We start from the raw sequence: 18,209 nt of genomic DNA on the forward strand, positions 1-18,209 counted from the left end.
CACGAATTTGTGCATGGGTGGGGTCCAGTCGGCCCTGCCCCCATCACGGTGAATCGGGGCCGGGCCTGTTGGGAGGAGGAGATGGCAGGAGGCTGGCTGGCCAGCCCACCCCGATCAGGGCCCAATCAGGACCGGGCTGGCTGGGGGGAGGGGCCACAGGCGATTGGCCGGTGGGCCCGCCCCCGGTTGGGATGCAGAGGCCAATTGGGGGTCAGCAGCCAGGGGAGGGGATGGGGGAGGTTGGCTGGCCAGCTCCACCCCCGATTGGTTGGGGGGGGCCGGTCAGGGGTGGAGCCAGCTGGGAGTAGGGGGCCGCGGGCCAATCGAGGTGGTGGGGGCTGATCAAGGGTGGAGCCAGCTGTGGGGAGGGGCTGTGGGAGGTGGGCCAGCCGGCCCCGCCCCCAAATGGGGTGGGGGGGCCGATCAGGGGCCAGCGGCCTCGGGGGGGGCCATGAGTGGTTGGCCAGCCAGCCCTGCCCCTGATTGGGATGGGGGGGGCCAATCGGGGGCAGAGCTGGCTGGGGGGAGGGGCCACGGGCCGATCAGGGTGGTGGGGGCCCATTGGGGGCAGAGCCGGGGGAGGGGCTGCAGGAGGTTGGCCAGCCGTCCCCGCCCCCTATTGGGATGGGGGGGGGTCAATCAGGGGCGGGGCCAGTAAGGGGGAGGGCCTGAAGGTCGATCAGGGTTGGGCGGGCTGATCAGGGGGCGGGATGGCTGGGGGGGGAGGAGCTGTGGGAGGTTGGCCAGACGGTCCCACACCCCAATCAGGCCTGTTCGCTGGCCGCAGTGGGCATCATAGCGACTGGTCATTCCGGTCATTACAGCTTTCTGGTTGCTGGCTTTTTATATATATAGATTACTTTTCATACAAACAAATGTAAATCTACTTTTGCCCACCCTCTACAATATGAATGCATTTATATTAAATCCCAAAACAGACAAAGCTAATCTATAATGAAATAAATCAGCATCAGTGATTATCTAGAGTGGGAGTGGGGTAGGGACTAACTGCAGAAGGGTACTGAAGAAATTTTCTCTCAGCTCCATATTGGTTGCCTTCATACCTCTCACCACACTCTGTTACTTATTTTACCTTTTTATTATTTATCTACTCTACAAGATAGATCATTAACTCCATTAAGGGCAAGGACACTATCTGTTGCACTGTTAGATCCTCATTGTTTAGTAGCTGCTGTTACTATGAAGTTCAGTAACTTGTGAAATGAACAAACCTCCCCTACTTACCTCACCTGAACATATGTGAATGGAAATGAAATATAAATCCAGACATATCTACACTAATAAAAGAGAAATATGCAAATTGACTGTACTTCAGCAACACCCATCAGCCAAACAGGAGTGAGTATGCAAATTAACCCAACAAAGATGGCCAGGAGGGAGGATTTGCAGGCTCCCAGGAGGCCAGGAACGAAGCCAGGGGAAGGAAGGCCTATTCTTGCATGAATCTTCATGCAACGGGCCTCTAGTCCTATATAATAAAAGAGTAATATGCAAATTGACCCTAATGGCTGAATGATGTGCTATGATGCACACTGACCACCAGGGGGCAGATGCTCAATGCAGGAACTGCCCCCTGGTGGTCAGTGCACTCCTACAGGGGGGAGCTCTGCTCAGCCACAAGCCGGGCTGATGGCTGTGAGCACAGTGGTGGTGGCGGGAGCCTCTCCCACCTCCTCAGCAGCACTAAGGATGTCCAACTGACAGCTTAGGCCCGCTCCCCACTGGGCCTAAGCCGTCAGTTGGACATCTCCCGAGGGCTCCCGGACTGCAAGGGAGTGCAGGTTGGGCTGAGGGACCCCCCTCCAGTGCAAGAATTTTCGTGCACTGGGCCTCTAGCATTATTAAGAACAGTCTGAAAGAATTAAAGTGTCAGAAGGCGTATTTGCATTCCTAGGTATGATTCCAAGAGACGCCTAACTGCGCTCTAACTTTACAGGTGTGCAAATGAATTTGATAATCTGGTTTCTCAGAAAATAGCCAAGTACAATCAGTCCTCTGTATCTTTGGGTTTCACATCAATGAATTTAATCAATCTTGGATCAAAAATATTCTTTAAAAAAATGTTACATTGTTGCTGATGGCAACATAGTTAGGCCTACCATGGCTGTGTCTGTACTGAACATGTACATACTTTTTCTCTTATTGGTATTTACTCAACAATACAGTATAACAACTATTTACATAGCATTTACATTGTATTAGGTATTATAAGTAATCTAGAATTACTTAAAGTATATGGAAGGATGTGGGTAGGTTATATGCAAATACTACACCACTTTACATAAAGGATTTGAGCATCCAAGGACTTGGGTATCCGAAGGTGGTCCTGGAATCAAGTCCCTGCACATACCAGCGGAAGACTATAGTAGGAAGGAGGAATGTGAAGGAAGGTGATGACAAGTCTGAGATATGCAGCTGACTGCAAAAGAGAAACATATATCTTCCTAGCCGGTTTGGCTCAGTGTATAGAGCGTCAGCCTGCAGATTCAAGGGTTCGATTCCGATCTAGGACACATGCCCAGGTTGCGGGCTCAGTCTCCAGTAGGGGGCGTGCAGGAGGCAGCCAATCAATGATTCCCTCTCATCATTGATGTTTCTATCTCTCTCTTCCTCTTCCTTCCTCTCTGAAATCAATAAAAACATATTTTTTTAAAAAGAAACATATATCAACACCCAAGACCTAGAACTAAGCTACTCTAAGAGCCTTGGGTCATTTAGTATGAGGGAAAGAGTCCCACATTCTCCTCTGCATCTAAAAGATGTTAACTTCCTGAATTAAGAAGACAGTTTTAAATATATCACTTAACTATTTTAACCAAAAATTATTAACATCATAAATGTGTTTAAAGTTGGAGCAAATCTATTTATTAACTCAAACATTTTAACCTTGCAATCAGGGAGCTTGTCTATGTAAATAAAATATCTTCATAAAAAAAAAAAAAAAAACAAGATGGCGGCACAGGTAAACACCTAAACTGCTGCCTCGCACAACAATTTCAAAACTACAACTAAAAGACAAAACGTCTATCACCCAGAACCACGGGAAAGCTGGCTGAGTGGAAGTTATACAACTAGAAGGAAAGAGAAAAAAGCATTGAGACGTGCACAAGTGCTGAAAAGCTGAGGTACGGAGGCGCGTGAATCGGGCTGGCGTCGGGCAACTGGGAGCACTACTTTTTTCAACCTGAAGGGAGACAAGCTCCCGATTACTCTGAACTCCAGTTTCTGGGGAGACGCTGGGGACCCAAACTCCCACGGGGAGAAGCTGGACTGTCTGCCATCGGGTTGGAAAGTGAGGGCGGCTTACTTGCAGAGGTGCACGCAGCAATCATTGTTTACTGCGCTGGAGCGCGGGACGTGGGGACTTGGAAACGCGGAAACGCAGAGACGGCTGACTGGCAGCCATCGCTGTTTGACACGCCCTAGCCTAGTGACTCCCTGAGACCCCGCCCCGCACAATCTACACACCCACCCAAGCTCCACACAGCGGCTTTTGCATATAAATGGCCTTCCCTATTGCAGCTTAACCTAACAAACTGCAGCTCTGGTCAGACAGCTCCAAACCTCCAAACCCCAAGCAAAGAGGAGAAAACTGTAGTTCTCGCTGTAGCTCCTGCTGGGTGGCCTCAGACAGTAGCTGACCTGCACCCCATTGGAGATCCAGAAGCTAGTGTACCTAGTGGTCAGTGTGAGATGACACCAGATTTCAACTACTCACATCCATAAGTGACACATTCAAGAGGCAGACTCAGTGAGCACCAAAGTCCCACTGAAGCAAGTCCTGCCCCATAAGTGTGTCTCTAGCGCAGCAGTTCTTCCATTATAGACACAGCGGGTCCTCACAGCCAATTGGCCTGGAGGTCAATTCCTCCCAGTGATACCAACAACAATCAAGACTTAACTACAACAAGGCTGTACACACAGTACACAAAGGAGTGCACCAAGAGTGTACACCTCAGGTAACTGGGAGGCCGACCCACTGGGCCATATAGGACACCTAGCACACAAAGCCACCCTACCAACTCAGGGAAGCAGCGAAAATGCGGAGACAAAGAAACAGATCACAAACAAAAGAAATGGAGGAAAACAAACGACTGGATATAGAGTTCAAAACCACAGTTATAAGGCTTTTCAAGAATTTCCTAGAAAAGGCCGATAAATTTAACGAGACCCTCGAGGATATGAAAAAGGACCAACTAGAAATTAAACACACACTGACTGAAATAAAAAATATTATACAGAGACCCAACAGCAGACGAGAGGAACGCAAGAATCAAGTCAAAGATTTGAAATACAAAGAAGCAAAAAACACTCACCCGGGAAAGCAAAAAGAAAAAGAGAATCTAAAAATTTGAAGATAGTGTAAGAAGCCTCTGGGACAACTTCAAGCGTACCAACATCAGAATTATGGGGGTGCCAGAAGAAGAGAGAGAGCAAGATACTGAAAACCTATTTGAAGAAATAATGACTGAAAACTTCCCCCACCTGGTGAAAGAAATAGATTTACAAGTCCAGGAAGCGCACAGAACCCTAAACAAAAGGAATCCAAAGAGGACCACACCAAAACACATCATAATTAAAATGCCAAGAGCAAAAGACAACGAGAAAATATTAAAAGCAGCAAGAGAAAAAACAGTTAATTACCTACAAGGGAGCACCCATACGACTGTCAGCTGATTTCTCAACAGAAACTATGCAGGCCAGATGGGAGTGGCAAGAAATATTCAAAGTGATGAACAGCAAGAACCTACAACCAAGATTACTCTACCCAGCAAAGCTATCATTCAGAATTGAAGGTCAGATAAAGAGCTTCACAGATAAGAAAAAGCTAAAGGAGTTCATCAGCACCAAACCAGTATTATATGAAATGCTGAAAGGTATTCTTTAAGAAGAGGAAGAAGAAAAAAGTAAAGATAAAAATTATGGACAACAAATACATATCTATCAACAAGTGAATCTAAAAATCAAGTGAATTAAAAATCTGAGGAACAGAATAAACTGGTGAATATAATAGAATCAGGGGGAAAGAAAGGGAGTGGACTGATAATTATCAGGGGGAAAGGGGTTTGGGGGGTGCGGGAAGAGACTGGACAAAAATCGTACACCTATGGATGAGGACAATCGGGGGGAGGTAAGGGCAGAGGGTGGAATGGGAACCAGGTGGAGGGGAGCTGTGGTGGGGGAAAATGGAGAAACAATTGTAATAATCTGAACAATAAAGATTCATTAAATTAAAAATAAATAAATAAATAATAAAATATCTTCATAACCTGAAAAATTCAGTCACAAAATAGTCAAACATCAATTCTCGAACATCTCCCATCTCGAACAATTTGCTTCTTAACCTGACAACCCTTTCATGCTGACAGCTATACGATCAGTCACAAGGCTCTCAGGCAACAAAGGAAAGAATGTGTGAATATGAGTCAGTTAACCCAAGTTAAAATCTCAGGATATTGTGTTGTGAATTTTTTTTGTTTGTTTGTTTTGTTGCTGCTTGTTATTAAATTTTCATTTTTTATTGTACATTTCCTTGCCTTTTTGTTCAATTTTCATTTAAATTTCAAGTCCTTTTTGTTTTTAACCCTTTGCACTCGCTTGCTTTTTTCATCCAGCTGCTACCGATGCTGTGTCGAGTCACACTCGACATCTGAGTGCAAAAGGTTAAAGTGTTTATTTATAGATTAAACAGTACATTAGACATGTACTACCTATATATAAAAAGCTATATAAAAGGCTAAGCTACTGACCGATTGTCTGACCATCCGGTACCTATGACGTGCACTGACCATCAGGGGGCAGACACTCAACACAGAAGCTGCAGAACTGCTGTGACTTGGCAGCAGCAGTTGTCGTTCTCGGGTGACGCACCCTGGAACCAAAGAGGAGGGAGCCGATTTCTCGCGATCCACGCTCAGACAATTGTCGGCCCCAAATCTGGTTTACTGCACACTTGCGTTTGCATTCCACACGCTGTAAACAGCAACTTTGCAGAGTGCCCTTTCACACCAGGGACCCCTCAGGAGATGTTGGAGAGCTGGTTTCCGCCAATCCCCACAGGCCAGGCCTAGGGACCCCACCGGCTGGAGGGACCCCCACATACATACACACACACACACACACACACACACACACACTCCGAAGATGCCCTTCAAGCCATGGAGGAGGGACGGTGGGAGGTTGGCTCCAGGGTGTGTCCAGCCCATCTTGCCCAGTCCCGCCCCACCAGCCACCTTCCGATTAATTTCCTTTCAATGTGCATGAACCCATGCACCAGGTCACTAGTATACATATGAAAGGTTAAAACAAGGAATCATTTGGGGGTCTGAAAAGGATTAGTTCAATTTACATTGTCTCTAATGGGAAAAAATGATTTAATTTTTGAACAGCCTTCTGAGGTTCCACTGTAATTCAATAAAATTTTCATTGAGCAAAACTTATTGTGCTGCAGGCACTGGACTAGATACCAAGGTGTGTAGGATATGTTCTCCAGAGGCTTATTTTTCTCAGGGAGGAAGGCAGGCAAACAACCAAACATGTAAACAATAAAAACACAAAATGATCACTGCTACATGAGAAATTTAACTAGTAAAAGTGGTTTCTTTTTAAGCTGTGATCTGAATGACAAGAGGACAGCATGCAGAGTCATAAAAGCCCTGTGGTGCAAGAGTGATACATTTTCAAGAATTCCAAAATTCTGCTCTTTGGAGGTATTATTTTTCTACTATTTTAGTTGCATGGTAAGTGTTAAATAACATAATCTGAGGGAAAATGTAGGTCTATGATGGCCAAGCAAAGGATAATTATCAACGTAGTATTGCTGATTTGAATGTTGAGTAAACACACCAGATAACATACGTGGCACATCAAAAAACAAGCATTAACCAGGGAAGAGAGACATATGCTTCGGCTCCATCAGACACATTCACAAGTTTCCATTTAACTCTTAAATTTGCTAAACAGTTTTTGAGAAACTATACCTAGATCAAAGATTTCCTGCAGCTTTCAAGTCTAAGTCTCAGGTACTAAAAACTCAAGACTTGATTGCAAACAATAAGGCCTGTTGCAACTCCCAATTACATAAAAAATAAATATATACACACACACAATATTTTCCTCCAAATCAGGGTAAAAGGAAAGTGAGCAGGAGGAAGTCATGGAGATTAAATGCACAGAAAGGCACGCAGGATAGAGAATAAATGCCCAGAAATATAGAATTATTAGTTGTGTTTCAACCCCAAATCAACCTCTCTTATGTTATCTGGTTTGAACTCAGCTAAGCAACAGACAGTGAAGAGGGTTCTCCCTTATTTCAGGTCTGGAGCTATTAACAAAAATTAAATTTTAAATATTTTACTCTTCATTAAGCCTCTGTCTTCATTAACACAATCTTAAAAGTAAAATAGAAAAAGAGGGTCAGAAAAGTTCAAGTCAGTTGTACAGCGAAAAAATCGTATCATGACACCATTCAATCAAATAGGACTCTTAAAATCAATCTGAGTCTATTAAAAGCCTGTCACATCTGCCAGTGGCCCAGCAAGGAGCTGGACAGACAAGCTGTGGTTCTCTCTCCTCGCTGAAGCAGGCAGGGATCTTGTTCTGTCTGCTCTTCCTTCTTCCTGAAATCTGAAAGGACTTTCATATCTAGCAAGTCATTATTTCTATAGACAGATAAGGTAATGTCAGTAAGTTCCCCACCTTTAGAGGGGGGAAATACCTCTTGCTAATTTGAACCCAAATGCCACCTTGCAATTATTCTAGCTTGTAAAATATTTTGTACATTTTCCTTGATGAAGGAAGTTATTGATAAAGAGCAAGGTTAAGAGCCTTGAACCTGACAATAAAGGATTAATAGGTGGATGTGATTTGGGGCAAGTTTTGTAACATGACCAAAGCTCAAGTCCTTTATCTATAAACTGAATTGGAAGGACAAGAAAGAGCAGATCCAGACTTTACTGAGAATTGAAATTTAAATGATCCACACTAGGCTCTCAGATTCTGCATTAAATTAATATTAATAAATGCATTCTTGTAAGCTAAGCTGTAGTTATCAAGCAGGCAATTTTGTTCCCCAGGGGACATTTGGCAATGTCTGGAGACATTTTTCGTTGTCACATCTGCACAAGTCAGGGATGCTAAACATCCTACAATGAACAGGATAGCTCTGCACGGAACATATTCAATAACAATGTTCCAAGCTGAAATCTTCCTCTTGGCCAATATGCCACTCAATGGCAACACAGACATAAATTAAAGTCCCAAGAGTTACACTGTGCGGGAGGCCAAAACTACTCCTGAAATTTGAAGTAAATTTTGTATTTGTGGTAATTTCTCAGAGAGGCACATTCACTCTCATCTTCCCTGCTCATTAGGCATGAGCCTGCTCAGGCCTCTCCTAGTTCCAGGAAAACACCAGGCTTGTCCAGCTGCGGGGCTTTCGCACTTCTTGTTCCCTCTCCTTGGGACACTCTTTCCCCCAGACCGTCCCTTGCTGGCCCCTTCCCCTTCTTGGGTAAGCTTCCTATGTGGCTTCCTTAGGAAAGCCTTTCCGCCCCACCCTCACTGCTTCCATTCTCCGTACAGCACTGGCAGAAACCCTTTAAAAACTAAGTGTACGTGTTTACCGCCTGTCCCACCCACTGAAGTAGAAGCTTTTATCTCCATCGCTCACCCGGACGAGTGCTCCACAGTAGGTGCGAATAAATAATCGTTAGATCAATGACTGCATGAATTTTGAACGGGGTCTGGGGACTCCAATGGTTGTGAATTACTACATTCGAAGCATAAAGGACACAAAATAAGTGATCGGTGAGGGTCCTCCGGCTCAGGCAGAAGTGACAGGTGCACCCCCAAGAAACCCCAACTGAGCACCTCAGAACCTGGCCCACCTCCGTCGGTACAAAATGGGATGAAGGGGCGCCGAGCAGCACCCGAAATACCTCGCCAAACGGCTGGATGGCCGGCCAGAGCCAAGGGAAAGTGGCCGGCAAAGGCGCAGGGAAGTCAGGTCCGACTTCACGCCGCGGAAGCCGCTACCGCCCACGACCTGGCCACGCGCCGCCCGCCCTGCCGAGAAGGCGCCGGGCCGGTGTCCCGGGGGTGCGGGCCGCCTCACCTGCAGGTGAACTTGAAGGCGAGGAGCAGCGCGCAGCCGAGCGCCACGGCACAGCAGAGCAGCTCCGGTCGCCGGCGCGCCATGAGGAAGGCCCCGCGCAGTCCGCGACGGAACCGGTCCGCCGAGGACGCTCCGGCCGGGGCCGGGCTGAGGGAGCCGGAGCCCGCTGGGCCGGCGCCGCCACCCTCCTCCTCGGCGTCGTCGCTGCTGCTGCTGCTGCTGCTGCTGCCGCCGCCGCCGCCGCGGCCTCCGCATTCCGACATTACATGCTCTCCGTCGCCAGCTTTATACCGCCGCCGCCCAGGGCCCAAGGGCCCGGCCCGGCCCGTCGTTCCCCAATCCCGCAACTCGTAGTGCCCGCTAACCGTGACCCTCCACGTCAGCCCAGCCGCCGCTGCGGCTCCCGCCCCCGAGCAGGCGGCTCCGCCCTCCGCCCTCGGAGTCTGCGCGGACGCGGACACCGCCCCGTGGCCCCGCCCCCGGAAGGCCTCGCCCCCTCGACCTTGGAACCCGCGCGGCTTCCCCGCCCCGCCCACACGTTCTGCAGCTCCGCCTTCACCCTGCGGGCCCCGCCCTCCGGCCACAGAGCCTGCGCAGGCGGCTGGGCCGAGCGCCTGGCCCCTCCCGCTCCGAGGTCCGCCCTGAGCCCACAAACGGAAACTCCGTATCCCGAGCGTCCCTGCCTGGCGCCCTGGGTGTTAAGAGCCATGATGATAACAGAACACGTGCCCACTCGTCTCACTACGGTCCCCGGAGGAAGTAGGTGCCGTTCACGATCTCCGCTTAACGTAGGAAAACACGTGCGGAGGCGAGAAGTGTCCGAGAACACAGCAGTGAGGCGGGAACCCTCCGTCACTCGGCGTCGGTTTGCACGCCTGTAAAATGGGGTAAAAGCAGGAACTCGCTCTCAGGGCTGTTTTGAGAATTAAATGAGGTAACTCATGGAAATGCCTGTCAACCTACCCGTCATTTTGCTATTTGTTTTCTATATCTCACATCTTTTTCTATCCTTTACTTTTTTCTTTTGTATTAAGTGATTGTTTTCTAGTATACCATTAATTCCTTTAATGATTTTAAACTTTTTTGTTGTAAGGGAAGGTTGCTAGGGATTCCAGTATACACTTTTTTCAGAATTTCCGAATGATTACTTCAGATTTATACTAAACTTAGTAAGATATAGAAACTGCTCCAATGTAGCTCCATTCTCTCCCCTCTTGTGTTACTATTACTCTTTTAATCTGTTATGTTGCAAACCCAATAATAGTGTTATATTGTTTTATATAGTTTTACATAATCTTGTTTAAAGAAGTTAAGAGGAAATATATATTTGTAGTTTTTAAATTTATATTAACCTTATTTGCCATTTCTAGTTCTCTATGTAGATTTGAGTTACATTGCTAATGAAAACAAATACGGTAAGAAGTCACCAGTTCCCATTCACAGTAGGTTGCTATTACAATCTACCCTACACTTCCATAAGACATCTGTTCTTTGCACAGGCTTTTATAAGGTTCAAAGTACTTATGCTGCCTGTAGGTTATCTCCTGAGACCCACGAAGCTTGTAGGGTGGCGTCTTACAGGCCAGGAAACCACCCTGGATTAATAAACGTATGGTCCTTTCCTCTTCTCTTTCTAGACATCTGGCTGCTGCTCTGGCACTAGAATGTTGTGAAACAATGATAAATTCATTTCAGAATACAGCAGGTTGTCAGGGTCAGGCTATACTGCTCTTCAAGGCTAGGTTTAGCCCTAACTTGTCCACATCAACCAGAAGATGAGCTTTTGTAGTTACTTTTTATACCCTGATCCAGTGGTGGAGTTAGCATAGGAGGCAAGAAGAATATTTGGGTTTTTATATTTTTTAAAAAAAAAAACACCACACTTTGACAACTGTTAGTAGAGAGCCCTCAACATTCATTTCCACTTAGTTCCAAAGTTCCAGGGACCTGCATCAATTGAGAGACTGAAGAACACATTTCCCAGGCAGTTAGTAACAGGTTTCAACATATCCCACATATTAATCCTTTCTTAGAACCAGAGAGAAATAAGGTTCATTGTTTTTTAAAAGCTTCTAAGCATTGACTTAACAAACAAAAACAAGGTACAGGTTGGCAGATAATAAAGAGGGAAGCCCATGCTCCATAAGCCTGGGTATTATGGACAATGGTATTCTCTCCAATGTTTCTTGGAGTCTTTGTATCAAGACCCCAACATTAGCTTTCCAGAAATTGGCATTTATCCTTTGTAGCCGATACAAGAAGTCAACTAAAGAGTGTTTGAAACCTGCACTACCTGGGGAAGTGTTCTTTAGTTTCCCAATTGATGCAGGTCCCTGGAACTAAGTGGAGGCAACGTGGAGGACTCTGCAAAAAGTCGTCAAAGAGCAGACAGCCCAGGGAAGGTGAGGGTGGTGGAAAGAGGTAAGCCCCTCCAGCACCAGCCTGCCTGCCCAGCGTGCCTCCGTCACAGAGTGGGAGGACTGGGCACAGGAAGGAGTCCCTGAGAACAAGGACCCACTTGCAACCTCCCACATGCCTCTCTAGGGCAGCTTATTGCAGCCAACAAAACTTGTACATGAATATTCATATTCACAAGAGCCCAAAACAGGGAAACAACTCAAATGTCTATCAACAGAGGAATGGATAAAATGTGTATATGAGTAAAATGGAGTATTATTCGGTAATTAAAAGGAATGAAGTATTCATGACCTGCTACACATGGATGAACCTTGAAAACATTATGCTCAGTGAAAGCCAGTCACAAAAGGTCACATTGTATATTGTTTCCCTTATATGAAATGTCCAGAACAGGCAGATCCATACAGACAGAAAGCAGATCGGTGGTTGCCTATGGCTTGAGTAGGAAGGCAAGGGGGGAAATTGGGTTGTGGGTTGTTTATTAAGGAATGAAAATATTTTAAAAACTCAGTGTGGAACTAACCAGTTTGGTGGATAGAACCTCAGCCTGCGGATTGAAGGGTCCCAGGTTTGATTCCCGTCAAGGGCATGTACCTTGGTTACAGGCACATCCCCAATAGGGGGTATGCAGGAGGCAGCTGATCGATGTTTCTCTCTCAATGATGTTTCTAACTCTCTATCCCTCTCCCTTCCTCTCTGTAAAAAGTCAATAAAACATATTTTAAAAAATACCTCAGTGTGATAATTGTATCGCAACACTTAAATACTCTGCTAAACACTCTGCTTCTCACATCTCACTATTTGGAATATACTGAAAACCACTGGATTGTACTTTAAAATAGTGAAGTTTTGTTGTGACTTGTATCTCATTTTCTTAAATGTTGAAAAAAAGTTCATCCTGTGGAGATAAACATATCAAAGTAGATATGCCAGTGGTTAGAGTTTCCCCTGCTATGAGTATCGGACTTTTGCTCTTTCATACTTTCCCCACCCCATCCCCATCATACCACTTTGTCCTCCTCCAAAATTACCCCTTTGGTATAGGATGGAGTGTGACTTCACCTGGAATAATTCATTAGCTTCCTAATGCTGAGACCAAGGTTGTGGCGGGGGGTCGGGGGGTTCTTGGTGCAAACCAGAGCAAGTCACTGGCTCATTTAGGTGGAAATGGAATTTACTGAAGGATGGTTGAGAGCACAGAGAATCAATTGCAAGAAGGTTGAAAGCCAAGATACAGAAAATGCAGAGACTGAAAAACAAGACTCACCTTGACCACTCACAGGATCTCCAACTCTGTTTCAATCCTATATTCCCAAGGTTAAGACAACCAACTTTTTAATCTGTAAACTGAGACAAAGCACCAGGGAAAACTTTTTAACATTTACTATTCTCCCTGGAAAAAAGAGGACAAAAGTAGACTGGGAGAAAGTACGGAGAGAAAAATTTAATGACCGTCAAACCTGGAAGACCTAGCAGAGCAGTAACATTGCCAGCCTAGTCTACAGACAGTGTCCCTCCTAACAAATAAGATGCATTCCTAATGCACCTGCCAAATAAAACTGGTCCCACTGCCTTCCCACACACAAGGGAAAAATCAGTCATTCCTACAACCTTCAAGGAGTCACGGGGCTTGCTTGTCACTGCAGTGCCGATTCTGCTAAACTCTGCTTCTCTCATCTCACTACTTGCAGCTGTGCCCTGCCCTCCACCCTGGCTGGACTCTACAAGCAGAAACATGTTTCCCCCAAACCCCACTCATTCAAGGTCATGGTGAAGCAGTGACTTTGCCTGAGGGTTTGAAGGGTTGGTACATCACAGCCTGGCAGATCCCTATCTTCAAAGTTTGTCAGCCATTCTCCCTAATCCCCCATCCCAACAAGGACTCTGCACTGGCAACGTCCTCATGAGTAGCTGCCACCCACACCTGGATGATGACTTTTCTCCCTAGCTGGCTGAGTTCCAGCTTCTGAAACAGGTTAGTCTGAGAGAGGACACCTTAGCCCTTTCTTTGTCTCTGTCAGTCCATGTCTTCAGTGATCTTTTAACAAACATCTATCGAGGGTATTATGCTTGACACTTTTCTCACAACAATTCTTTGTGGGGAAAGTATCACACCAAAAACTAAAAGACATCTACATATAAAATCTTTATTACAGGCAATATTGGTCCATACACTACACAATACCAACAGTACATGTTTAATCTTTCAAAATCATCATTTAAACAGCAAAAGACCAAGAAATAAAATTTAAGTCAGCTGATTATTTTTCAAAATATTCTCAATGCACATTTTTATCCTCGGTTCCCTTATATAGTGAAACATTCAAATAGAGAAAAATACCCCATTTAACGTATACTAGTGTTAAATGGTTATTTGGCTTAAAATCTGAGTTAAGAAAATCCTTTTTAGCAACCTACATACAGATAAGTAGCAAACTTTATTAAAGAAATTCATTCTGCTTAAAATGTGTAAAGAATTTCATCCATCATGTGTTCTGATTCTAGTACAAATATTTAATCTCTCACCATCATGGTTCTTATCTGAAGGACCATCTCAAGGAATTGTCCTAGACATAACCTTATCCTCTTCCCCAACACACTTCATCCAAAAATCTGTTCAACAGATGGCAACCGGGAAGCAGTCGCTTCGCCATTTGATGCCAGTGGTGCTGTGAGAGCATGGCCAAACCTGTTAAACAGCCCTTTTCCTACCTACTGTGGTTGCTGCTCAGGAGGGAGGATAGACGCCAATACAAGCAGAAAATCTGCAGCTCCTCTGCTACGTTCCTTAGAACACTTTCAATTTTTCTGGTCAATGCTCTGATTAGGTAACGTACATAAAAGCCAGCATATTAGTTTAAATCTTTAAACAAAAAACTATATTTTCCAAAGTCATTATCATTTGGGGCAATTAAGTGATCTTTCCTTGCTTTGTTGAGCTTCATCTTTAGGGCATCTCTTCTTTCTTCCCATTCGTGAAGTTCAGCATTTCCATGTGCAAATTTACAGCTGCTCCCTTCTGTGCAGGTACCATTCATATACCTGTCAGGACAAATCAGCTTTGTAAGTGTCCACGAGTTGTTTATGAAAATCTTAAAATGTACACTTTCCTAGCTTTACGATTTGCATAAAACTTTTAGTTCAAAATCTTAAATCCAAAAAAATGGATATTTTACAGCCTTGACATCCACAATAGAGAGATTAATACTTTAAACTATTTAAATGTATTTAATGAAAAATATTATTTTATTGCTACAATTCAAACATTTTCTTAAACAAATGTATCTTTAGATAAACTGATTAAATGAACTTTTCCTGATTTTTGTAATCTAGTTAAAACAAAGAACTCATAAAAAAAAAAAAAGAGGAAAAACACTGTTTAAAAACAGTTTAAACACTGAGTAGGGGGGACTACAATCCTTCCTGATGCAGGATAGAGAAATTAGAAGTGACATTAAGTAAAAACTGCCTTAGATAATTTTAAGTATCACATGGATCTAAACTTGGAAATTAAATATCAACAGTGTTTTAACAAAATGAGAAGCAATTCAAAATTATCTCATTTGCCATTAAAAAATTTTCTGCATAAACACAGGAGTGATACATTCTCCTTTGACCCCAGTAAGTTTCAGATTTACACTTGAAATATTTAAAGGTAGTTTCAAAATTGATGAACATCTACAAGAAAAGCTGTGGTGAAAGGTTAGACAATCATGGCTAGGAACTCAAAAATGGTCTGGGGAATAATGGGAAGAAAATAAGGGGGACACCTATAATACTCTCAACATTAAAGAAAAAAAGTGCTTTTAACAGCAACTGTAAAAAAAAAATTGGGCAAACTCAAATGAACACACTAATCTTAAGACATTTCAAACTGATAGCAGACTAGTAACCTTTTCCGGTAACCACAGAAGAGTGAAGAAATGTTCAAAGAGCAACTATAAAGCTTTGGGTCCAAATCTAAGCCTATTAGAGGACTTATCACCCAGATATTCTGTCTACTGACATAATGACCATCAAAAATATGCGAGACCAGTTTTCATGTGGGAAATGTAAGAAACCTACCTATCACAAATACTAAAATATCCTGTTGGAAAGCGATGCTGCCAGCAGTACTGGTCGTCTTCGGTGTGGAAAACCTTCTCTTTGTGCTTCTCCGAGGAGATGTGGCCTTGCCACTGCTTCTCACTGTTACAGTTCTTCCCACACATCCAGCAGTGAAAGTCCACCTAAAGAGCACAAAGACATGCATCCCCTCAGCAGGTGTTGTCTGTGTGTCCCTCACACACGGTCCAGGCACCAGGAAGACTAGAAACCACCCAAACGGATGGGGAGCCCATCTAGTGGGAGAGCCAGGCAAGAACGTAAAACGCAAAGTAAGAAACGGGACCAAGGAAAGGACGCCCACACTGTGAAGCGTGCCCTAACACAGGCAGCAGGGCTCGGGGGCAATGGCTCCAGCCAGGTGTCCAGAAGTCTCCAGCAAGATGACAAGAGCTAGTGTGCAAACAAGGATGTCTGTTGGGAGGACAAGGGGCCAGGTTCAAACAAGGATTCTGGGAAGGAGTAACACCACGAGGAAAAGCAGGAAAAGTGCGAAAGCTCAAGGCTTGCCAGCTGCAGAGGGACGAGCAGCAACTGCGTTCAGTGTACATGAACAGAAGCCCTTACTGTGGGCCAGGATTTGTGCCTGCTGGGAAGACACTGCCCCTGGGGCGCACACCTACAGAGAAGGCCCTTGGCTGGGGGTGGGGGGCGGGGGAAGTGCAAGCTTTAAGTGTCTGAGTAGCATTTCCCAAATGCCCTGTGTAAGAATCATTGCAACACTGGATAAGAATAGACTCTGGCCGAAACCGGTTTGGCTCAGTGGATAGAGTGTCGGTCTGCGGACTGAAAGGTCCCGGGTTCGATTCCGGTCAAGGGCATGTACCTTGGTTGCGGGCACATCCCCAGTAGGGGGTGTGCAGGAGGCAGCTGATCGATGTTTCTCTATCATCGATGTTTCTAACTGTCTATCCCTCTCTCTTCCTCTCTGTAAAAAATCAATAAAATATATTTTTTTTAAAAATTTTAAAAAAAGAATAGACTCTGGACACTTCCCATGAGATTTTGACTCGATATGTCTGGGATACAGATGAGAACCTATCTTATTAAACACCACAGGTATATCTCATGCCCCAGCAAGTGTGGGTGGCCCTGCTCTGGGAACCCAAGAAGGACTTAAGAAAAGGTGGCAAGGGAATCAGAGCTAAGCCTTGGCAGAGAGGGCAGATTCACAGGCTGTAACACAAGCAGAGGCGCAGGGCAAGGCCAGGCCACGATGTGACCTGGATCAGACTGAATCAATATGGAGAGGAGCCAAAAAACAAAACAAGTAGCACAATAACGCATGCACCTACGTCAATTTAAAAAGTACACCAGGCAGAACTATAGATTCGGAATAAATATGTCAAAGATATGTACGCATGGCCTGGAAAAATACACACCAGAACTGGGCCCTCTGGGAAGAGGGACAAATGGGGTTCCAACTTTATCTGTAACATTTTATTTATTTTACAGAAGTAAATACAATAAACTGTTAATATCAGTTCACTTAGGATGGTGGACTCAAAATAATCATTATTTTATCCTCCTCAGTTTTCTGAAAATTTTAAGACAACCACAGCAGGAAAAGACCACAGGTGACTTAATGTTTCTATAGGACCCTGGAGGCAGAGGCCAAACTGCAGGCAGGTAAGGATGGAATGGGGGGGGGGGGGGGGGGGGCAGGGAGCGGAGGGCCCTACACTTCCCAAGCACCTTCTGTGGCTTAGCACTGAGATGAGTGTACAGACTCATTATACTTTACCTCTCCATCATCATAGCCCCACTCGGAGATGGTTAGTAAGAAAGGAACTTAGACTTAAAATTCTCTGGCTCCAAAGTCAGAAAAAGGATCAAGGAGAGGATTTTAGAATGAAGAGACTTAAACTAAGACAGCAGCAGGCCACTGGAGAGAGAGAAGATGAAGATACCAGAAAAGGACAGGGAGTGAGTGATGGAGGCAGGTTTTAGAGAAGGTGGGAGAAAAAGAAAGGTTCCTTCTACGGTTTAGAAGCAATGGAGAGGTGAACCAACAGTACTTACAGTAACTTCAGCATAATCTGTCGGCATGTGAATTTGTTTTCCATTTTCCTTGTTGGACTGACTGGCTACATCATCACTTTTTTCATTTTTTTGACTCTTTAGCCAGAGTTCATAAAACTGCTCCATATCTTGTACTAAAGAAAAATAAATCACTTTCAGCAACAAAGATCTAAACATACCATTTAAATAAATGCAAGATCATGCACACTTTTTATATCAGTCAGCATACATTTTCAAAAGAAAAGCAAGAGGCTGAATGGAGACTGATTATATTAGACAGGGAGAGACGGTCCACGTCCAAGCAGCCGGGGAACTATCATGGGCAAGAATCAAATTCAGCGCTGTTAGACCACAAACATTAGTTTTCAAGATTAATGAACTCCTCCCTGCATTTGCAAGACACTTTGGTTGGGGTGTTTAAAATTCAGAAACCATTATAAGGGTACCACTGAAAAACAAAACAAAACAAAAAGCCTCTGCACAGCTTCATGTTGCCCACATTAAACACTTGTTATCATTGCCATAACCA

General features: G+C 44.8%; 2 protein-coding genes across 3 annotated transcripts in view; both read right to left on the reverse strand.

The window, feature by feature from the left end:
- The window catches only part of TXNDC11 (thioredoxin domain containing 11), a gene marked incomplete at both ends in the record, with an annotated part of 66,074 nt that extends 56,541 nt beyond the window's left edge, over positions 1 to 9,533 (reverse strand). The window contains one exon of the mRNA XM_079791620.1: positions 9,137 to 9,533. Coding sequence (XP_079647746.1) covers positions 9,137 to 9,399 — 263 coding nt within the window. The remainder of the gene's footprint in view (positions 1 to 9,136) is intronic.
- Positions 9,534 to 13,681: 4,148 nt separating this feature from the next.
- Positions 13,682 to 18,209, reverse strand: part of ZC3H7A (zinc finger CCCH-type containing 7A) — a 35,882-nt gene continuing 31,354 nt past the window's right edge. For both annotated transcript variants that reach the window (XM_079799457.1, XM_079799456.1), the window contains exons 21-23: positions 17,681 to 17,814; positions 15,620 to 15,783; positions 13,682 to 14,596 (exon numbers count right to left, since the gene is read on the reverse strand). In XM_079799457.1, the coding sequence (XP_079655583.1) occupies positions 14,407 to 14,596; positions 15,620 to 15,783; positions 17,681 to 17,814 (488 nt within the window). In that variant the 3' untranslated portion in view covers positions 13,682 to 14,406. The remainder of the gene's footprint in view (positions 14,597 to 15,619; positions 15,784 to 17,680; positions 17,815 to 18,209) is intronic.

The sequence above is a fragment of the Cnephaeus nilssonii genome (genome assembly GCF_951640355.1).
Source record: "Cnephaeus nilssonii genome assembly, chromosome: 2".
In the NCBI taxonomy this organism is placed as follows: domain Eukaryota; kingdom Metazoa; phylum Chordata; class Mammalia; order Chiroptera; family Vespertilionidae; genus Cnephaeus; species Cnephaeus nilssonii.